Source organism: Mustela nigripes, chromosome 3 (assembly GCF_022355385.1).
Source record: "Mustela nigripes isolate SB6536 chromosome 3, MUSNIG.SB6536, whole genome shotgun sequence".
Taxonomy (NCBI): Eukaryota; Metazoa; Chordata; class Mammalia; order Carnivora; family Mustelidae; genus Mustela; species Mustela nigripes.
In genome coordinates, this window is record NC_081559.1 from 35,854,537 (window position 1) to 35,871,047 (window position 16,511).

General features: G+C 39.8%; 1 protein-coding gene across 3 annotated transcripts in view; it reads right to left on the minus strand.

The window, feature by feature from the left end:
- Positions 1 to 16,511, minus strand: part of LOC132012910 (thiamine transporter 2-like) — a 40,042-nt gene that overhangs the window by 13,976 nt on the left and 9,555 nt on the right. For 2 of the 3 annotated variants that reach the window (XM_059392697.1, XM_059392698.1), the window contains exons 3-5: positions 8,949 to 9,108; positions 6,357 to 6,930; positions 1,997 to 2,186 (exon numbers count right to left, since the gene is read on the minus strand). In XM_059392697.1, the coding sequence (XP_059248680.1) occupies positions 1,997 to 2,186; positions 6,357 to 6,930; positions 8,949 to 9,020 (836 nt within the window). In that variant the 5' untranslated portion in view covers positions 9,021 to 9,108. Of the gene's footprint in view, positions 1 to 860; positions 1,441 to 1,996; positions 2,187 to 6,356; positions 6,931 to 8,948; positions 9,109 to 16,511 lie in introns of those variants that run through there. The other variant, XM_059392699.1, reaches the window with a different exon arrangement.

The following is a 16,511-nucleotide window of genomic DNA, read 5'->3' on the forward strand; positions in this document are numbered from 1 at the left end:
CTTAGCCAAGAAAAACAAGAAAAATGGAATTAAAAAAGAAAACTCAATTAACTTCGAAAGAGGAATAAAGGCAAATGAATAGGTGGGACAAATAGTAAACAAATAACAAACTGGTAGCTATAAACTCAATTGTAAGTTACATGGAGTTCATGGGTGAGCCTCTTGAATGTACAAATTAATGTTTTAAATGAATGTTCATGCATTTTTTGAATATATGATTAATGCTTTTGATCAAATCTGGGAACTTTCTCACCATTATCACAACACCTTTTTTCTCCTTTATGTTCACGTCTTCTGGGACTTCATAATGCATATATTAATATAGTTTTTTTGTGTTCCATAGGTCTCTAAGAAAAATTTAAGGCCAAAGAGCATGTCCAAGATTATACAGTTGATGTTAGGTCAAGGAAAATATTTTTAGATGTTTGCTTTGTCTTTGATCAACTTCCTAATTAAAATTAAACATACTGCCACACAGGAAATGAGGAGCAATACCTACCTCGTCCTTTTTTAGGTATTCTCTAGGCACCATTCATCACTTCCTTAGCTCATTTTCTTTCTATTCTAATTAATCAAGATCAAATATTCCCTATGTTTAAACTACTGTATGATTTAACGTTTCTTATTTTTATACGTAGTTTTATAGAACAGCTTCAGTTCTACAGCTGCTCTGAGACTACTTGATAATTTGTTTCAAAAAGAAACAGATGTGCTATGATTATTCAAGCAGGTAGGGAGTGAAAACTAAATTGAGTCAAAATTAGAAACAATCACATCTCAATTTGTTGCTAAATAAAACAAAATCAAATTGGAGAAATTAGAACTATGGTACACTGTTGGTGGGAATACAAAATGGTACAGCCATTATGGAAAACAGTATGGAGGTCCCTCAACAAATTAAAAATAAACTACCATACAATCCAGAAATTCCCACTTCTGAGTATTTATTGAAAATAATTGAAATCAGGACCTAGAAGAAATGAGAGCACTCCCATATTCATTATACTGCTATTCATAATAACCAAGATGTGGAAACAACCTAAATGTCTGTAGATGGATTAATGAATAAAGAAAATGTGGTATATACATACAAATGACTATAATTTAGCCTTAAAAACAAAAGGAAATCCTGCAATATGGGACAACATGGGTGCATCTTGGGAACACTACGCTACATGAAATGTTTCAGTCATAGAAGGGCATATGTTGCATGATTCCATTGATATGTGATGTCTAAAATAATCAAATTCATAGAAGAAAGAATGGGGATGCCTGGGTGGCTCAGTTGATTAAGCAGCTGCCTTCGGCTCAGGTCATGATCCCAGCGTCCTGGGATCGAGTCCTACATCAGGCTCCTTTCTTGGCGGGGAGCCTCCTTCTCCCTCTGCCTCTGCCTGCCATTCTGTCTGCCTGTGCTCGCTCTCTCCCCTCTCTCTCTCTCTGAAAAAAAAAAAAAAAAAAAGAAGAAAGAATAGAATGGTAGTTTCCAGGGGCTTTGTGAAGAGGAAGATTAAGTTGCTACTTAATGTATATAAATACTTATTTTTCAGTTATGCATCATAAATAAGTTCTAGCAGTCTGGTGTATACTATTGTACCTACAGATAGCAATCCTGCATTGTGCACTTAAAAGTCTGCTAAGAAAAATAGATCTCATGTTACATGTTTTTACCAAATTTAAAAAAAAAGAGGACTATAAAAGAAAAAAAATCAATAAAATTATTCTGTTAAATAAATACAATAGAAAAAAACATAAAAAGTCAAAACCTCAGAGCATATTGCTGTTTACTAATTATGAGAACTTTGAATTTTTTTGCCTGATTAATAACCTTAATCAAGTTCCAGGAGAAAGTCTGTTAAAAAAGAAATATAGTTGTTGTCTCTTATATTAAGCATTAAATATAACATTGAAAATGCTATTCAGAAGAACTAGAAGAATAAATAAAGAAACCTGTTCTGTTGCTTGAGATTTAGATTAAGAAATGATAAATACTTACGCTATCGTTATGAGAAGCATGTAACTTGACTTGAATATCACAAAACCAGCATAACACACCCAAATATTATTTGTGTAATGCATGAAAAGTAGAGAACCGGCATCCACTGCTGAGAACATTGCCAGGGCCATCTCTCCCAGGAGATCCCAGTTGACTTTCACACAGCCTGCTGTGAAGGCTGCCAGAGCCTCTGAAAAGGAAGAAATCAATATATATTACAACTTGTCATTCCACATATACAAAGTAGGGTGATGTTTTGTTAAAATTCACAGTGGATGGGCACTGAAGCATTTCCAGGCTATGGTAAAAAATGTTGACCAATCATGACCTTTGACTGAATGACAATCACTTGATCCACCTCTGGGATGTGTGCATATCTTTTTCTCTTAAAGTTTGAAATAGACCAACTGAATTTGGGTCTCCATAAATCACAGACTGGAATCGCCCCAGAGAGGCCTTTTTTCCCCTTTCTTCTTCCCTTTGCAGAAGATAAAACTTGGGTTCAGAAAACTGGTGTCAAACAAAAACAAATCCAGACTTTGATAGGGGGAGGCTTTATTTAGAAGAAAGAATTGCAATATGAAGGACACTCTGATTGCCCAAATCTGCAAGCATCTTAAAATCAAACAGAAAAAGGGTTTTCTTTTATAGTGTAATCCTTCACTGTAGGGCAAGCAGCCATAAATGGGATCTTTGGAGAGGAAGCTGGACAAGGAAGGGGAAATGATCAGTGGAGACTGACAGGAAAGTGTCCTGCTGCGGTCCATTTTCAGAAGATGATGGGGGCTGGGGCACAGTCCACCTTTGTGGTGTTTACTCAGAATTGGGGCAAGCAGAATGTAAGGGGTCTGTAATAAGGAGAGGAGTCTGACTCAAGTTCAGTCAAGACAAAGCACCGTGGAAGGAACAGTCAGTTGTGAACACTTGGTGACCAAGTGAGGCATCAGGTTCTTCAGACTGAATGCCAGCCCTTGCTACCATGTCTTTCTCTGTGCCGCATAACAGATGTTCTAGCAAGAAGGAATTCTCTCTCTGTCCTTATCCTGTTTTCTCTATCTTCTCTATAACATCGATTTAAAAATTCCCTCGAATCCCTAAAACATACCTATCTTCTTTTTAAGAATTCTCTCTATACACTTCCCCATTTGTTGGTTTAATCATTCCCCTCTTTGTTGACTCATTCATTCACCTACTCACTCATCAAATGTTTTTGAGCTTCTCTGTGAGAAAATATGGTGGTAAATTTTGGATCCTTGCTCTTGAAAATAATATAGCCAACTGGAGAAATGAGATGTATCAATTTTTCATTTTAATAGTGTGTGACAGAATTGTAGAAATGCTGACCTTAACTCAAATTTAAACTAATCGTAACCTAGTGGTTCTCACAGAGGTGTTTTTGTCCTTCAGGGGAGAGATGGCAATATTTGAAGACAATTTTGGTTGTCATGACTTGTCAGGGGTGTGGGGTGGTGCTGGTGGTATGTTAAGGGGATCTTGTGGGTTGGGACCGATGATGTTGTGGAACATCTTACAAAGCACAGGACAGCCCCCCAGGACAAAGAATTTCCCTGCCCAAAATGTCAGCATTGCTGAGGATGAGAAACTCTGACCCAAGCCCTACATGTAGTCACAAGACATACCCCCGGGACATATGCATGTGATTATATGTATTATATGGATATATGTATAATATGTTCCTACATCGTGCTGTGAATGAAGTAATCAGTTGTCAGGTTTCTTGCTACCCTTAGCTTTCTTTCTTAAAGACATGGTTTAATTTACATGAGGCATTAGGTCAACAAACCAGTCTACTTACCTGGTTCTGCCTAAAAATTTGACACTAATTAGGGTCATCGCAATCACAAAGAGACTAAAGAAAAATTGTGAATTGTGTTTGGGAAGCTTTTTTTTTTTTTTTTAAAGATTTTATTTATTTATTTGACAGAGATCACAAGTAGGCAGAGAGGCAGGCAGAGAGAGAGAGGGGAAGAGAAGCAGGCTCCCCGCTGAGCAGAGAGTCCGATGTGGGGCTCGATCCCAGCACCCTGGACTCATGACCTGAGCCGAAGGCAGAGGATTTAACCCCCTGAGCCACCGAGGTGTCCCTGTTTGGGGAGCTTTTAAAGAATGAATTTTATGCATATTTTACCTTTCCTACACATGCCTTCAGTAAGGGTACATTATCTAAAGAGAAGAAGATTGTTTTCTCCCTTCTCCCAGGGAGCAAGTCCTTAGAGAGGAAAAGGGTTTAAGGTAAACAAATCCTAGAACAGGTTTCTAGGAGTCAAAATGGAATTTTTAGAAAGGGAAGTGAGAAGAATATTATCTCAACAATGGACCCTGAAATGTTCAATAAATATATGGGTGTGGAACACCCCAACTTCAAAAATAATATCTTCAAAGTCTTATTTGATGTGAAAGCTTTGTTATATCAGGAAAAACCATGTGCATTGTTGGGCTTACTTCAAAGACAGCTCTGGGCTCTACCCTTCAAACTCTAGAGGATTAACTCTGTATCAACCCCCTTCCCTCCTCTTCACCTCATTCTCTTTGGAAAAGGATTTTAAACTTCACAAAATATGTTCGGGGGAAAAAGGAAGAGTCCGTGGACAAGAATCTAAGAACCCCCCAAACCACGGTAGCTTCTCAGCCAGGAGGGAAGTTTTTGAAAGTCGAAAGCCCAGGATGGGGTTGAGGGGGAATCCTGTAGCAGAAGCTGGAAACCCTCATTCTCTCAGGATCTTCTCAGGGTCACTCAGTCTCGCTGCCTCTTTCCTGCTGCACAAAAAGCAGTATCAGAAATCCATTAATAAGTAAATAAGGTTGAAGCAAACACTTAACCAGTCAGCTCCAGGAGAAGGAATATGTACTCAGGAACACACATAGCCTCTTGGAGGTCCCGCCTCTCCCAACAGGTCACAGCCTGTCTTTCTCCTTTCCTAGCACTCTCTGTCTCCCGCTGCCATTTTCTCCACACTCAAAGATTGCTATTTGTTAAGAACTACTGTGGAGAGACACAATTCTTACTGCTTCTTACTAATGTCAAATGAATGAAAGTATATTGTGTAGGAAAGACCAGAGAGAACAGTATACAAGGTAATACAATAAGCTAGCTGTGGAGAAGAAATGGGATGTAAGATTATAAGAACCCCGTTTTGATTCACTATTATTCCAGAAAAAATCTGGATATAATAGGGAATGGGGGAAGCTGAGTAGGGAAAATAATCTTAATCAGAAGGCAACAAGTTTTGGCAAATCTCTGCATGTAGAGTTAAGGAAAGATATAAATAAATTATTTAAGTTGTCTCAAAAGGAACCTTTGAATGATAAAGTAGCTCATAGAACAGTAGCTTTCAAACCTCTTTGACCATAGCCTGAAAAAAAGAAATATGTTTTATATGTCCACCAGTACATATATATTTGTATGTAAACAGTTTTCACAAAACAGACCTTATCCCTATAAGCTGCTGTGCTCTGTATTCTATTCTATTCTAAATTTTCTATTCTGTTCTTTGATTTAAAAATGCTGGTCAGAAATCCACTACATTGATTTCAAAATCTGTATTCTATAAAGGGTCAGAAAGTAAATATTTTAGGCTTGCAGACTACATAGCCTTCTTTGTTTTTATGTGGCTGATTTATTATTTTTACAAACCTTGGCATATATTATTTTTTCCCTTATAGCCCATTAAAAATGTAAAAATTATTAGCTCTCACGGGTCTTGGGCCATCATTTGCTCACCTCTGTTAATAGTTTGCAAACCACAGTTTATCAATTAGAATTGGAGAGCAATTAGAGAGGAAAGTGATTTGGTAGCTTAACCTTAAACCATTCAACTCTTTACGGCCAAACCAAGTTTGGTCAGTGGGACAGAAATTTGCAGTCCCTGTTTCTAGGGGGTAGGTAAAACTTTATTTTCCATGGATAACTTCGCCAATCTTCCCTTATATTCAATGCCTCTTTTAAATTTTTAAAGTTTGTGTTAAAGCTTTTTTTTTTTTCCAGAGTATTTGGTATTTAGTATTGAAGTCAGTACAATGAATCTAAGATGATGATTTGGAAGACTATATTTCTTGCACTAAGAACACTATCTGAAAAGATAAAGTCTGGTATGCTGACCTCCAAAGGTTGCAAGGGCTTCTACTGCTCCATTATAGATTGTAGAATTCTGGGACGGTGCCTTGTAATCCCACAGGATTTGAACATAGTTCAAAACCTGATTGAAACCTGCTGTGGAGAAGGCTCACCACAGGGACCAGTAAAAAAGTTGCTCTGAGGAGTAGCACTCCTTCAGATCTTGGAACCACTGCACAAAACCCCTCAAAGTTACGTTTTCCGGCTTTGGAGTGCTTAACGAACCATCATCCAGATTCCTTGAAAAGGTGAATGTTTCTTGGCAGACTAGTTTGTGACCCTTTTGAGGTTCCTCGAAGAAAGCATCTCTTCCTCTTGGTTTTGGAGAAGCCCCTGTGCTGGGTTTTGCGTGAAAAAACATGCTCTTCTTAGGCATTGGTAGGAGAAGTGAGAAAAGAAAGGCCATAGAGACGGAGGCCAAAGATATGATGTTGAGGCAAAAGCACCAGAGGCTGGCCAGGGACATGAGGAGCTGGGCCAGCACCAAGGCTGCTGTGTAGGCCACTAGTGTGATGCTCCTGCAGTAGCCGCTCACTTTCTGGTAGTGCTCGGGGCTGACCACGCTGTAAATGTAGGCATAGTATGCCACCTCGGTGGCAGAGACCATCCCATAGAAGAACTCTAGCACCTGCATGGCTCTTAATCCTTGGCCAAATACAAGAAACAGCCAGGTGATGATGAAGCTGACTCCTTGCAGGATGATGACTGGCTTGTAGCGGACGTAATCGGTCAGGATGAACACGGGGAGCAGCAGCACCAGGTAAGAGTATGTCCAGATTGGGAAGATCTCATTTGTGATCTGTGAGATTAAATGGGGGAGGGGCATAAGGACCAAAGCACTGGACGTGAAACACACCATAGTTCTCTGACATAATATATTACCCAAAGGACAATGTATCCATCCTAGGACACATTGCTTGGCCCACATCAATTTGATACTTCACATGAGTATTCGACGTTATAGTGGAAAGTCGTGGGAAATGGAAATTCAAGGAAAACAAATGGCCCAAATCATGGATATTCCTAACATGTGGGTTCCCCTCTCCAGTGTAAAGAAAGAGCAGTTATTGTTCTTAGTTACCTGCTTCTTACATTTTAAAATGGAATATTTAAATTTAAATAATAATATTTTATATTTAATTATTTTAATATTTAAATATTCAATTAAAAATGGAAAATCTGCATAAACCACTGAGGCTGGGAAAGAGGCCATAATGCATACGTTAGGCTTACCAGCTTTCCCGAGGGCAGTGTCGGACTGCTCACGTGCTGTTGCCTCTCCTTTTAAAATAGTTGACTCTTCTTCAATAAGGTTAAAAAGAATGTTTCGGTACTGGCAGTGCCTAACCATATTTGCCTTTGATCCACAGCAGTATGTGCAGACCCTCAAGAGATCATCTGGGTCATCAGGAACACATAGGACAAATGACCAGTTCAAGATCAAATATCAGAAGAAGGAATGCTCGTCTGTTTTCTGTTCTTCCGCATTCTTGGCCTTACTCTCTTGGGCTGCTTTGGAGGAGCCATGAGAAACCAGTTAGTATCTCTCTTGTTTAAGTCAGCTTTGGCCACAGTTTTCCAGGAAGGAGTCGGTGGTATCGGCCAATCATCTGAGCCCATCAATAGGACATAATTACTTTAGCTTCTATAAGCTGAATCTATAGTGGGTGGGAGATGAGGTAAGGATGGGATAGAACCCCGTAAATCCTTCTCAGATCCCTGATGTAAACCTGCCAACTTACTGAGCCCGAGAGTCTGTTTTGACCTAACTGTGTCCTGACTCCTTGAGTTCTCAGGTCACCTTCTACCTAAGTGTTCTTATACTTGGGTAGAACTTCATGCTGGCTCTTCCCGACATTAGGTGTAGTCACTAACCCGGGAAAAGCTACGTTCCAGATCTGTTTTTAGGGACCGTCTCTGGACTCTAAATCCAGTCCAGGGGTATCTCCCAGACAAACCTACCTGCACCTACCAGCATTCAAGACTGGCACGTACCTTTTTAACTGGGAAGGAAAATGGTGGATGGGTTTAGAGGGAAGACTTTCCTTGGTGTCCAGTAAGGACATGAGGATGTTTTCTGGCCAAGGGAGATATAATTGTAACGACCCATCTGCTGAATAACCAGCTCATAAAATGGGTGTGACATTTTTTTCCCTAAGGAAATTGAATCAATACAGTGCTTTGTCTGATCTTGTTATTGTTCAGTGATTAAAGGGAAGGTTCGAAAATTTTAGTGTGTAGCCGATTTATCTGGAAGGTTTATTAAAAACCAGACATTTAGACTCAGTAGATCCGGGGTGGGGCCTGAAAATGAACATTTCTAACAAGTTACCCAGGTGATGCTCTTGCGTGGGTCGACGGACCATGCTTTGAGAAACACTGACTCATAGGCTCTTTAGGATTAGATCCTATGACCTAACTAGAAGCCAATAATAGCCTTCATTTTTACACATAAAGAGGAAAATAAAATCTTCAGAGGATTTTTTTCATATGCTTTTTCCTAATTTTCCCCCTATAAATCTTATACTATCCTCTAAGGTTTATATGTAGGTATGGCTACTTTATTTTAGATTCATAATAATAAGCAATGACATCCAGGAGTATTGTTTTTATATAGCTCAAAGCTTGTTTTGAACTCACCCTATCTGTGTGGTAGCAAAGAATTTTATATTTTAAATGACAAATACACAGAAATCATTAAGGCCCATTTGTTCATCTTTGAGATTGTAAGAAGTGTTGATACTTTGCTCCCACCCAAGGTTTAGACATTGGTTCTAACAAGACATAAATCTGAGATAAGCACGTTAGTAAACTTACCACACCGAGGCTTATATTTTTATCTGGTCCTGCTAAATAAGGTACCACAAACGGTTCTGATGGTTTCATCATTGAGAAAATCCAAAGCAGCAGAGGTTTACTGTGGGGAAAACCCAGGAATTGCTTGGTGATGTCTGGCAACAATTCATGGACGGTTAAGCTGTGGGAGAAAAAAGCAAAAAGGAAGTCTGAAGATTGATGCTTTCTTTTCATAAAACTCGTGTTCTCTTCCCCATGCTCCATTTGTCCTATGGTCTTAAAAGTGACAAAAAGCAAATCGTGTGACAGTAAGTACACATATCACAGATCAAAATACAGGGACTTGAGTCTTGTCTTTGGATTTTTTGGTTTAAAGAGAAAACCAATGGTTATCGGAAAACACTGCAGTAAAGGGGTTAAGTTTCATCTCTGCTGGAGTGGCGGGGTCACTGAGGAAAATTTACTCCCCAGTACCGCAAGCCAGTGGGTTTCTCCTGTAATCTTCTTCAGTAGAAAGGAGTCAGGGAATTTCTCCTCAGGCAGAAATCTTGGGCATAAGATAAGATTGGTGGAATTTTGATAAACGTAGTTGCTAAGCAAACATCTGCTTCAAGCCCCCCTGTCATGAGCCTATTACCCTGTAGCAGCTGATGAACTGGAAATTCATTTTACTGAGTGCTTTAAAATAGTGAATAAAATAGCCTTTGCGAAGTGAAGATTTATAAAGCAGATAGACCCCTTGCTTTTTCTAAGAATCAAACTCAAGGTGAACCTTGGTTTAGCATAAGAAGCCTCCACAGATTTTCATTGTCAACCACCCAGGTGATTTGATTTGTTTTTAATATCTCTCTTCAGAAGAACTCCATGACATCTAGACAACATGGCATCATGCATGAAATTCAACAGGACTTAAAAGTATTTCTGAGGTGATACTTAGCACTTGCTCTGTTCCTGTTTTTTTGCCGCTTACATTATTAATACTGAAATGTGAGAACTTAAGTTCAGGAGGTTAAGCCTTAAAGTCTGCTGAGGGAAGATAATGTGCAGCCCTTAGGGAGGCAGTCGACTGCTCTGAGAGAACGTCACTCACTCAGTCATTGACCATTTCCTCCCTGAAGCTTCCAGACCCTCTCCAGCTTCTCTCCCTCCTTCATCTATGCTTCCTCTCAGTCACAGCCCTGACAAAGCAGGGTGCCCTGACGGTCAAGGGCAGGGCTCTGGAGTCAGTAAGGTCCAAATTCTTCCTGCTAATTACAAGCTTGAAAACTATGTCAAGTTACCAACCTCTTCAGTACCTCAGATTTCTCATCTGTAAAGTGAAGATAATGATATCTACCTCATGTTGTAAAGATGACACACATTATTATAAGCTAGAACGATGCCAGTCAGTAAGCACGCACTATGCGTTCTGTGGAAGGCATGTCTTTGGAAGACATTGAGGTGCCTTTGACGTGCACATCTGTTTGTTAGCCTGGCAGTTAGAGGGGGCAGGAGGCAGGGATTCATTTTTGTCACTGAGTCTAACACACAATCTCACACATCAAAAGTCTCCTGGAAATGTTTGTTCAAAGTACAGCCACTGGGCCAAACATGGTTTATAACGGACCAGAACAACTCAAATAATAATAAGGAGATATTTCCCAAGTTTTCTAATTACTTAAAGTTGTTCTCTGGAGTAGGAAATACAAGCCACTGTTTGCTTCTCAAGAATATGGAAGTTTGGGGCTCCTGGGTGGCTCCCTGGGTTAAGCCTCTGCCTTCAGCTCAGGTCATGATTCCAGGGTCCTGGGATTGAGCCCTGCATCGGGCTCTCAGCTCAGCAGGGAGCCTGCTTCACTTTCTCTCTCTGCCTGCCTCTCTGCTTACTTATCATTTCTCCCTCTGTCAAATAAATAAATAAAATCTTAAAAAAAAAAAAAAGAACATAGAGGTTATTCTTTTTTTCCCCAAAAAAGATTTATTTATTTATTTGAGGGGGGCAGGGAGAGAATCCCAGGCAGAACCCCCATCACCACCCCTCTGAGCATGGAGCCTGATGTGGGGCTCAATCCCAGGACCCTGAGACCATGACCTGAGCTGAAACCAAGTGTCAGTCATTTAACCAACTGAGCCCTCAGATGCCCCTGGAGGTTACCATGAAAATAGTTTTGGATCAACAAAACGAGGATTTCCTGATGAGAAGAACACGGCTTTTGCAGTTGAGAAATTCAAATCTGGACTACACCTTTTGAGCTGTGTGACCCCTGGACACAGTTTCTTAAGGGGCCGAGGCCCCAGTTGTCCTCATCTGGGCAAGTGGGTAACTTCCCTTTCCACCTCAGATGTTGGCAGCTGGTTTGTCAAAGAGTGTTGAACTCAGGATGGGTGGATTGGTGGGTCTGATTAGAATACGGAATCCGTTACCACCACCATGGGAAGATTCACATGACAAGTGATCATGTGGAGAAACAGCCAGAACAAATCCTCTCGAATGTGAAATGGGGCTGCTCTCAGGACGGGCTCCAAGTTGGCCCCCTGCTGGTATCCTCACTTACTGCAAAGGGACCCTGCGTTTTCCTTTTCTCTGTGGTGCTCTGCGTGCATAGCCCCTCTGAATTGAAGGGCTTTCCTTATGGCCTGTGGAAAATGAATGCGAAGAACCTTGAAACCACGAGGTGTGTCCTATTCCTTGATATGTGGTCTCCCCTGAGATTGACGGGAGTGAAGAACCCAACATGATAGATGCAAACATTCCTTCCTTAGACCTCCTTTTCTAATTCCAAGGCATTTTCCCCCTTTTAAAATTAATGGTGGGGTTACAGCTTTAAAAAAGAGACATATACTGAATTTACAATCTCAGGTTACTCTAGTGGTGTGATGTTAATAGTTCAAGCAGGTGATAATTCTTAGTTGATTTTTAACCTGTTGCTTCAAAGGTCATTGGAAATTAGTTAAAAAGTTACCGAACAAAGGCCCTGATTTGCTTAGTTATGTCAAAAATGTAAATTTCTAGTCTTCTGGAGGAGGATGTTGGGTGCACTGAACACAGTGGGCTTCTGTTTCAGGACACAGTTCCATCCCAGGTGTTTGAGGAGGGGTGTTCTGCAGCTTCGGGGCCCTTGCTATTTGAGGAGCAGGTGCACTGCCATGAGTGGGTGGGCATTTAATAAGTATCCCAGCTATTACTGCAATGTGGACCTTCTGATAGATGTGTTTTCTGTTGTACTTAACATAGCTGGCTGAACTTAGTCAAATTCCTTTGCCTCTCTGAGCCCCACTGATTAAAAGAAGGTAAGAGTGATCTACTTTATTATTTGTGAAGAGTACATGAGGTCAACAGGGGACGACTCAGGGCACTGCCTAACACAGTAAATACCAATGTCTTCCCCTGGCCTTTCTTTGAGAGTCTTCTAGTCCCAGTGACCCAGGAAATCATACCACCAATGAATCCCTGATAAAGTAACAGCTCATAATGTTAGACCCACATAAGTTGAATTATTGATCATCAGTACACAATGTAGGAATAATTTCAAAATTAATTTAAGAGAATAAGAAGACACGGAAAGAGTAAGTTTACAATTTAAGATCACAAGGAAAACTATTTCTTTAAGGAATTAAATTGTCTGAAATCCCTTTATAAATACTAACTTACATATGAGAGATCATAAGTCATTCTTACTTGTCTTTTAATCAGACCTTTATGGTTTGCCCATAAAGGGAACATAATCAATTTAGTTAGGTTTTGCTCAAAACACATGCTGTCCACACCTATAATTCTCCATTTAAATGTCTTACTAAATTCATTTAGATTCTTCTCTAGATTAGTGAACATTTACTGGACATACTTTTTAAAGAATTTGGAGAAAATGATCTCTATATTCCAGCTCACCATGACTCAGTATTAAAATTTGTTTTTTTTTTTTTTTAAATCTAGATGACTTAAGTTAGCTTTCCATGTCAACATTTTCCATCTGAACCTTGCTCTGCCCTTTCTAACCAGCTGTGTTGGTTAATACACACTGACCAAAATCATCATTTTTAATGGTGATTAGACAGATTTCTTTCTAGTTGACTTTCAGTGTTCATATCACTAATCTTGCTATTTGGATGCTATCAGGTAAGATTAGGGACTCATTTCAATGGCATGGTTCCCTTGTACCCAGGAAATCACAAGGATTAATGAATTGTTGAGACCAGTTTTGGTACTGGGAAGTGACATGGTACCGTAACAAACATAGAAGCATGGAAGTGACTTTGGACTTGAAAATGGGTAGAGGCTGGAAGAATTGTGAGGTACTAGATAAAAAAAAAATTTAGAATGCCTTGAAGAGATTGTTGGTAGAAATATTGCCATTATTTGCACTTCTGCTGAGGGCTCAGGAAGAAGAGAGGAGGCACACTACAGAGAAAGCGTCTATTGTTTTAGAGAAGACATATCTCACCAGGAACAGAATGTTGCTAGACATATGAATGGTAAAAGTGTTTTGGTGATGTCCTAGATGGGAAGGAGAAACATGTAATTGGACACTGGAAGAAAGGTGATTTGGTTCTAAAGAAAGGTTCTAAAATGGCAAAGAACACAGTTTAATTATGTTTTGTTGTTGGAAAGAGAGTAGAACTTATAAGCAATGGATTTTGCTTGGAGCTAACTTTGCTTGGAGAGTTCCAAGCAGTGTTGAAGGTACAGCCTGGCTTCTCCTTTCTACTTATAATAAAATGTGAAAGAAAGGAAAGAAATCGAGGGATGAACTCCGAAGCAAAAAGGAATCAGCACTCAGTGACTTGGAAGATTCTCAGCCAATCTAGATAGCATACTTTATAAACAGAGCCAACAGTGTGGCTGGACCATCACTGGCTAAATAGCTCAGGTGTTTGGGTGATGGATCCAATCAACCATCTTGGTAGAAGCCAGGAATGGAGATGGGGTTATCCTGGAAAGCTCTGTAGAGGACCCTCTGGTCTGATGGCTTGGACCTCTGTGAATTGCATTCTACTGGTATAAAACTGAGAATGTTATACCAGTAGAATCACTACCAGCATGGCTTAATAGGGACAGAAGCAGCATGAAACAAAAAAGTGAGTGAGTCTGAAAGCAGAGGCACAGATGCAGAAGTTTGGGCTGATGAGACCCCCTCAGGTCTACAGGGTGAGGCTGCTGTCCTGTTAGGCCCAGAGGACAGAGAGAGCACTGAGCCACAAGGAATGATTCTCAGGTCTTGAAATCATTTTATTAAAATGATTTAAATAAAAATTTACAAATTTCCTTAGAGCTTAGTCATTACTCATAAGTTTATTTTCTATTGACGTTCCCGCTGAGATACTGATGTTGATAATGACAGCACTCCATTTTACTGAGTCTGTCTTCTTTATCAAATTTCAAGTTTTAGAAATGAGTGTGCCACAATGGTAATGAAGGTGTCTTTTGTACAGGAGACTGATGTTCTTAGGGCACCTTTGGTTGGGTTTGTGCTTTTCAGCCAACAGAACTAGTCAGGAAGCCTTTGGGGAAGGAAGACACCCCAACTAGTCAGGAAGCCTTTGGGGAAGGAAGAAAAAGGAAGGAAGGAAGAAAGCCAGTTCTGTTGTAGTTGTAGTAAAATTGTTCTAACTCATTCTCATTCACCCATATTTGGTCTGCCTGGTCTGAACAGAGCTGATCCAGGATGGTGGGCCAGGAAAAAAGACTTACGATGTCTCTTTCTCTGGAACTTACCCTGCTGGATTTTAAGTCTTCCTTGGGACCCATTACCCGCCTTTTCCCCTTCCAATTTCTCCTATTTGGTATGAGAATGTCTATCCTATGCCATGAAAATTATATTTTATAAGCAGATACCTTGTTCTCTGGTTCACAGATGGAGGGGAATTTTACCAAAGGATGAATCATACCCTGGGTCTCACCCGTAGTGATTTATATGATTTAAATGAGGAAATTTGGGACTCTGAATTGATGATATTTAGATGGCAGCCTAGATTTAGAGTGAATACTGGGATAGTTAAGACATTTGGGAATGTTGGGAATGGGGTGAATGTAATTTTGTATGTGGGGGGTGGATGTGAATTTTGGGAGGCCAGAAGGTGGGCTGTTAAGGGTTGAATTGTGTCCCCACCCCAAAAATATGTTGAAGTCCTAATTCCCAGTACGTTAAAATGGAACTTACTTGCAAACAGGGTTGTTGCAGAATTATATAATTAGTTAAGATGAGGTCATCCTAGAGTAGGGTGGGCCTTTATTCCGATATGAGTGAGAAGCTCATAAGGAGAGACACAGATACAGAGACCCACAGGGAGAAGGTGGCCATGTGCCAACAAAGGAAAAGACTGGAATGATAGATCTATAAACCAAGGAACAGTAAGTATTGCCAGGAAACACCTTAAGTTGGCAGAGGCAAGGAAGGCTCTTCCCTACAGCCTTTAGAGGGAGAAGGGACCTACGGACACCTTAGTTCTAAGCTTCTAGTCTCCAGAACTATGAAAGAGGCAATAAATTCCTGATGTTTTAAGCCACCCAGCTTTGTAGTGCTTTGCAGCCACTTTAGGAAGCTGATATTGATTATAATACATCGAATTTGAAATTTTTAAAATTTAAATTCAATTTATTAACATATAGTATATTATTAGTTTCAGAGGTAGAGGTCCGTGACTCATCGGTTGGATATAACACCCAGTGCTTATCACATCACGTGCCCTCCTTATCATCCAGTTACCCTACTCCCCACCCACCTCCCCTCTAGTAACCCTCAGTTTGTTTCCTAGAGTTAAGAGTCTCTTGTGGTTTGTCTCTTTCTCTGTTTTCATCTTATTTTATTTTTCCCCCCTTCTCCTTGTAATTTGAATTTTTAATAATTTGGACAAAATGTATGATACATTACACTTTAAAATTTTTCATTGAATATGTTCTATCCTGGATTTTCTTGTATTCATACTTTCATTATTGTTAACTATAAATAGGACACATGAGTCTTTTTTTACATATTGAATGAAATTTCCCAGTTCGTTTTTATAGCTACCTATAAATATCTTCACCTAGGTAATAAACATTGGTTATACCCCATACATTAGTGGTTCAAAAAACTGAAGTGTTCTCATTGTATGAGTTGCAGAAATGACAAAAGAGTTCCTCACTCTTTTAGGTCACCTGCCTAAGCAGACTGTAATTTTTAAATAAAAATTTACAAATTTCCTTAGAGCTTAGTCATTACTCATAAGTTTATTTTCTATTGACGTTCCCGCTGAGATACTGATGTTGATAATGACAGCACTCCATTTTACTGAGTCTGTCTTCTTTATCAAATTTCAAGTTTTAGAAATGAGTGTGCCACAATGGTAATGAAGGTGTCTTTTGTACAGGAGACTGATGTTCTTAGGGCACCTTTGGTTGGGTTTGTGCTTTTCAGCCAACAGAACTAGTCAGGAAGCCTTTGGGGAAGGAAGACACCCCAACTAGTCAGGAAGCCTTTGGGGAAGGAAGAAAAAGGAAGGAAGGAAGAAAGCCAGTTCTGTTGTAGTTGTAGTAAAATTGTTCTAACTCATTCTCATTCACCCATATTTGGTCTGCCTGGTCTGAACAGAGCTGATCCAGGATGGTGGGCCAGGAAAAAAGACTTA